This window comes from Trifolium pratense, linkage group LG6 (assembly GCF_020283565.1).
Source record: "Trifolium pratense cultivar HEN17-A07 linkage group LG6, ARS_RC_1.1, whole genome shotgun sequence".
NCBI classification, from domain to species: domain Eukaryota; kingdom Viridiplantae; phylum Streptophyta; class Magnoliopsida; order Fabales; family Fabaceae; genus Trifolium; species Trifolium pratense.
Genome location: NC_060064.1, coordinates 44,092,146 through 44,099,105, shown reverse-complemented (window position 1 = coordinate 44,099,105; position 6,960 = coordinate 44,092,146). Strand labels below are relative to the sequence as shown.

Below are 6,960 nucleotides of genomic sequence, written 5' to 3'. Positions count from 1 at the left end.
ATAAAGGAGCCGTGCTAAACGTGCTGCTTAGCTGTTAAGCTAAGGCCGAATGAGTCATCGTGCATGGATAGACGAGCACGTGATTAGCGTGGAGCTAATCCGTTATGTCGAGCAGGACACGTCATTGGCTGACGTGTCGGGGAGGTCTCCCCTTATTGGGCCATGCCCCAAATGTCGGGCATAAGTGATTGGGCCAGCTCTTGGCCCAGTCCAGAACAGATTACTAGTACTTCTTTACGTCACGTACACGTTACACACCTTTTTGTTGCTGCATGCACACCCTGCAATATAAGTCAAAAAAATCCAACATATATAAGATGTTTTGGGGAATAATATACAGATCGATACAGGTATTGTAATTATCTTATTGCGATAAAATTTTAGATGGACTACAAAGTAATTGTTGATACATGGTTAACTCAAAACTCACTCATGTAATTTTTCTTCTTCAACCTCAGTTACGGAGATATTAGCTCTTAATCTCTATAAGTCATATTGCTCTTGTACATGATTTTAAATTGCCGTAAGTATCCGCAATTGCATCCGTAATATTACTGATACAGTACCTCTGCAAGTGCATCTTGCTACTAGTACAATGTAATTTTCATTCACGTATATGGACACATCGTAACCGCATCAGACAATTTTGATTATATATATTGTTCAACTTTTCTCAACAAAATGTAAAATTTATGAAATTCAAATCCAAATATCAATTCTAATAAAAAAGCTTACTTTTTAACAATATCTCAAACGTATATTTTAAACACATTCAGTTTTGGTGTGTAAAACTTTGTAATGATGAATAAGTGTAGTGACAATGATGTCATTTTGTAAAATTTCTAAATAATTACACCTTATTGCTGCAACCATTACTGCGTATTAAACCATAATGGTGTTTGTAGGACTTTATTTTCTAGATAATTTATTTGTTGTTTGTTTTCCCTTTTCTTTCCCTCTTTGTATCAAAAAATATTGAACCACAATTGAAATTTAAAATCATGCTCCACCATAAAGTCAGATGTGTTTGTACATACAAGCTTATTTAGTAATTTAGTTTTATTTATATCAAAAATTAAAATTAATATTTTTTTAAATTATTTCATTTGTGCACACCATGCATGATTTAATTTCTATGAACTTCAAAATCCAAGTTAAAAATGGACAACAAAGTTAAATATACATATCCACATACATCATTTTCACACAACAATTTGCAATTAAATTCCACAACAAATATAATACTACAAATCCTTCTGACCCTGGCATGTTCAGGGTCTCTCTTATTTATTCTACTCAACTATAATATAAATATATATTATTCATCCTTACTATATCACATTAATTTATACTATATTTTCATTTTTTTCTCTTTGGTGAAGATGACGTTCCATTATTATCCACAGCAGCATTTCCAGCTGGAATTGCTGAATTATTCCCATGCTGGTTTTTCTGTGATTTTCCTGCTTTTTTTGCCTCTGGTTTTGCTCCTTGTTGTTGTCTCACTTTAACTCCTCTTATCATCTGTATCACATAAATTATATTCACACGTTAATTAACTTTTTATAAGAAAAATAATATTCACATTAAAATTTTATAGAACTAAAAAAAAAAAGAAGTCAATTCAATAATGATGATATTGTTTGTTCTATTCAAGCAATTTAGACCTTTGGATTGAGATTGGTAAACACGAGACTGAACTATATCTCAATCCAATCCAACGGTCATGATTGTTTGACTATGCAATTCAAATGGATGGATTGATAAAGAAGACCTTCTCGTTCTAATCCAATTGGGAATAGAAATTAATTCAACAATGAAGTTTGAATGGTCTAATCCAATGTTTTAAAAATCGAACCAAAGATCGAAACAAGATATCTCAGATCTTTGGTTCAATCAGTTCAACCAACCATTTGACGAATGAATATATAATGAGTGAAAAAATATATTAAAGACGACATAAAAATTTTAAAAATGAAATCGGGTTGAAATAACCACGGCTCAACCAATTCAGAGGGAGATTCCAGTTTAACCGGTTGAACCAGTTGGTATGGTCCGATTTTCAAAACATTGGTTTAATCTCAATCAAGTGTTGTAGCAATTAAATCAATTATTTAAAAGAAAGGAAATGCAAATCTATGAAAATTAAGTAAAAAATTCTAAAAAAATTAATAATAAGTGAAAGTTTCTTACAAATTTGCCACACTTCACATCAGAGTATATCACTATGAAATCTCCTTCTTGGAGTCCATTAGCTTTCACAAAGTCACCTAAAAAATGAAATGAAATTGTGAAAACAAAAACGAAAAATACGAAGCACCAAAAGCCAATAAATAAGCAGAATAACTCACCAGTATTCTCAAGCAAATACATTCTGCTTTTGTTGTTTGGCCAGTATCTGATGCTCCAAGAAATAATACAACAGAACATTTTAGTCTCAATGTATGATGAACATAAAAACAAAAACAAAAAGAAAATGACAATGACAATGACAATTTTTCCTATATGTCAAATTTGGCTTACCTATAGCGCATATTCCAAACTCGAGAAGTTCCAATGTCTTCCATTGTAATGGAAATTCCATCTCTTGCCTCCAATTGTGGCAAATGTGTTTCTGCCTCTTTCTGTTCAAGTTTCGCAATCAAAATTATGAATCAATAAAACATTAATTCATGTACAAAATGTATAAATTCAAATAAATTAATAATTACTTTTGGCAAAACAATTCTCCCCAAACTTCCAACATCACTTTGCTTCAACACTTTTTGTAGAAGGAACCTCAAGTTCTTCTCAGGCTTCCAACCCTATCGATCAAAGACATCGCCACAAAATAACCATCAATCAATCATTCATAAAGAAAGAACTAAAACCATCTTAAATTTATCGACAAGTAAATAATTTATGTTAACAACGATTTTTATATTCTAGTAAAATGCGAGAAAATGTGGCTGATGCACCCACAATAGCGGTTGCAATGCCATTGCGGAGACATGTGAAACCATTACATTGTTGCAGACAACAATTTAAAACTTCAACACAATTTAAAAGTTCAATCACAAATATTTGCTTAGACATGCATTTCTAATGATCACACATCATAGATCATATGAATAACCAAAACAATAACATATAATCTAACAATAATATGATTAAGTTAACGTCCACAAACCTGTCTCTTATCTGATGCATTTCGACCCTGATGAGAATTCTGTGTATGCATGGTGTGGCGGTCACGATCCACCAGAGGCTGCGTCGGCTCAACCGGAGCAACAGGTGCCAATGAAGCTGCTGCCCCACCAGGCATAGTCTGCCAATACATCCAATTAGCTGGATTTGCATGAGAACCGGCACCAACAACATTGGTGCAACTATCACCACTTCCCAATCTTGCAAGCGAATCAGAACCTTGAAAATTCTGATTATCATTATTATTCTGATGCCGATGATGAGATATAAACCTTCTTTGCCTTGCCATTCTCTTCTTTCTAGCTTCTTTTGTAGCAGAAGGACCTAACCTCATTAACCTATCACCAGGTCCATGAAAAAACTGATAAGAATTATATTGATTTCCATACCCTCCAAAACTGACACCGTGCGGTTGAATCATATTGCTGTTATTGTTTTCAACAAATGATTGATTGTAGTTTGATGCAACATTGAACTGTGAAGCACCCCATGATTGATTCGATTCCAACATATGATGATACTCATTAGTAGCAGCAGGTTGGTAAGGGTTAAAGTTATTCGAAACCGAACCATTTGTGTTATAAGGATCACCGACATATCCAACTCCAACCACTGGTTGCGAAAATTGTTGCGGTGGTACAATGAGAGGTTGTGTTTGATCTAACCATTGGTTAAAACAAGCGTTTGATTCGACAGGTGCGAAAGTGTTTGTTGTGTTTTGGTTTTGACATGGATCTTGAAATTGTTGTGTTTGAGGAGCAAGATTTGAGGCTAATGTTGTGTCTTCTTTGAGTCTTTTGTTTTGTAAATGACTAGTTTGAACCCATTCAAGAATAAGTTTCAACAATCGTTTCATTCCTTCTTTTCCACCGCCTAATCTACTAGCAGCACTTTCAATTGTTGATTTCTTAAGCTTCACATTTCTCAAATCATTTGCTGATACACTATCTTTGTTTGATTTAAGCCATTCCAAAAAAACACTACTCATCTCATCATTAACAACACCATCATCAACACATCCTTGAAGAAAATTATTTTCTTCCTCATTGTTTGTAACATCACAAACAAAAACATCATTATTTTCTTGTTCTTGTAGTTTTGTTTCACTATCATCATGCATTATCATTGGAACTTGTTGATGATGATGATGATACTCATCTTGCACTTGAACTTGTTGTTCTTGTGTGAAATCAACTAAAGGATTTTCTTCATCATTTTGAAAAATTGATGCAGGGTCAAAAAAGTCATTTGCTTCTAAAAGTTCCATGTAACCAAAAGTATCCATAATACCATCATCATCCATGCAATCACCACCACCAACAACAACATGATTGTTATCAGAAACACCAAGATCTTGTTGTTGTTGAGAAATCTCCATAGATGCAGTTGAAGATAAAGTTGTTGCATGTTGACCATGATGATCTAATGGATGATGCATGTAACCATTTTGAGTACTATTGATTTTCTCACCATGAACTTCATCAAGATCTGATTTCAAAATAGCCCAAGAAGCTGCAGAGGAAGAAGAAGCCGAGGAAGATGAAGAAGTAGTAGTAGTTGTAGTTGAAGTACATGCAATAGTTTTCAATGGAGGCACTGAAGATGATGAAGATGAAGAAGATGATGACATGCATGGAAAATCAGGTAAAGGTGGAAAATCAACATAGAACATAGATGCATCATCATCATTCATATTCATATTCATACCTAAAATAACATCATCATCATGATCATGATCATGATGATTATTTGTAGTATTATTCAACCACATATCTCTTTCAGAAACTTCTAAATTTCCAAAACCATCTTGTTCTGTTTCATTCACCATCTTTGCATGCAGATCTAAACCACACTCCATAGCAAGATCTTATCTTTTTTCAAAAACTTGAATCAAGTTTCAATCTTTTGAACACCCTTTTGTTCAGTTAATCTTTTGGTGCAATTTTTTTGAGATATGGTTTATGAAATATGGTACTGTTTGAGGAGAGAGAAAGTAGATAGAAAAAAAAAATGGATAATAATTTTTATGTACTTATCAAGTACACAAAAGAAAAAGATCTGAAATATTGTGAAGTTGTTGTATCCAATTAAGGAAGCAAAAGAAGATAAGATTCTTTCAAATCCTATGAATGGATTATGCAACAGAAAACATCAGATTCTAAACAAAACACAACCCTAGAGAGAGGATCATAACAAGTTGCATAAAAATATAATAAAAAAACCTCTCTTACCTTCAAAGAAAGCGACTTTCACTATTCCAAAAGTGGGTTTTTTTATTGATTTTTTATTCTCAATTGGGTCATTATCATGCTAATTAAACAAACAATCTATACAAAAACAATAACCAAAAACAACATAGGATTTGAAAGAAACATAGAGAGAACTTGGATGAAGAAATTGAAAGGACTCACTAAACACTAAACTTGATTTCTTTGGTTATATAAAAAACAAACAAAAAATCAAAACTTTAGACAAGAGCAAATAAGAGAGAGTGAAGCAAAGAAAGAGGTTTTTTTTTTTTTTGTTCTTCACAAACCCAGAAAACCAATCAAATTTTTTTTAGAGAGAGAGCACTCACATGCTTTATTGATTGAAAACTTGGTCTTTACCAAAAAAAAAAAACCACCCATGTGTGAGTATTCTGGTCTTGTTCTAGGAGGTTACATAATTTTTTTTATCTTTGTCATTTAAAAAATGATTATTATTTTTTCTCTTTGTTAGATAAGTTCAAAATGGTTTTTGGGAGGTTTCACACAGAAAAACAAAAGGGTTATTATTAGGATTATGTAAGAAAGAGAAATGGTTTTGGTGGTTTTGAAGAAAAGGTAGTTTTGGTTTTGGATGAAAGGAATGAATAAAAATAAAAAAGAAAAGAGAAAAGGTTATGCCGCTAGTTTTATCAAATGATGTTACTCCGAATTTTGTGTCATAGACATTCGTTACAATCTCAGTGGTGCTACTAAACGGTGCACAGTCTTTATGAGAAAGTATAGTCTCCTGCTGCACAAAGAGAAATTTAATTTTAGGTGGCTTTTTAGATGAATGAATGGATGGAGTATTACTTCATTTTGTATTCTTTTTGTTAAATAAAATGTCTAATTTCTGTTCTATAAGTAGTACTAGTAGTATAAGTATAAGGAAAATCCTAAAAGATTTTTTCTTCTGTTTTTGTTTTTTTTCTATCTACTAAAATATCAAAACATTTTTTCTTCTGTTTTTGTTTTTTTTCTATCTACTAAAAGAAAATTTATTTGTGTTTTGTACAAAAATAAAATAAAATATTTGTGTTAAATTGCTTAGATCGCATCCAAAACCTAATCCATAAGGTGAGATTGTCCTCACATATTTATACATTAAACAGTCCGAGAACATAAGCAATGTGAGACTTCCAACACAACAACCAACATATTCAACAGTCACCCTCACGCCTAGCATGATCCTGGGTCAAATGTCCACATTGCAGTCCTTATACCATGTTAAATATATTTGGATCTCATCCCAAAAAGTTAACTCATAAGGTGATGTTACCCTCACATATTTATACATTAAACAGTTGGGAATCTAAGCAATGTGGGACTTCCGCGAATTCTATAGTTACGATACGAAATCATACAAATTCGTATTACAAAGTCCAAATTGGCTTCAAGGGTAAAATGATCAAGATGGGAGGCTTGAAGGTAATATAGAGGGGCCTAAAAATTTTTTTCCAAAAAACCAAATACAATCAGGCCCAGGAGAGAATAAAGAAGAATAGCTATTCTAACCGGACAAAAA

The 6,960-nt window shown here is 32.6% G+C and overlaps 1 protein-coding gene across 1 annotated transcript; it reads right to left on the bottom strand.

Moving 5' to 3' along the window:
* Positions 1–1,359: 1,359 nt before the first annotated feature.
* Positions 1,360–5,111, bottom strand: LOC123888036 (B3 domain-containing transcription factor ABI3). Its single transcript, XM_045936986.1, has 6 exons — positions 3,170–5,111; positions 2,712–2,804; positions 2,524–2,624; positions 2,352–2,398; positions 2,194–2,270; positions 1,360–1,524 (listed from the first exon to the last, which is right to left on the bottom strand). The coding sequence occupies exons 1-6, from the start codon at positions 5,042–5,044 to the stop codon at positions 1,360–1,362; spliced, it is 2,358 nt and encodes a 785-aa protein (XP_045792942.1). The 5' UTR covers positions 5,045–5,111.
* Positions 5,112–6,960: the final 1,849 nt, after the last annotated feature.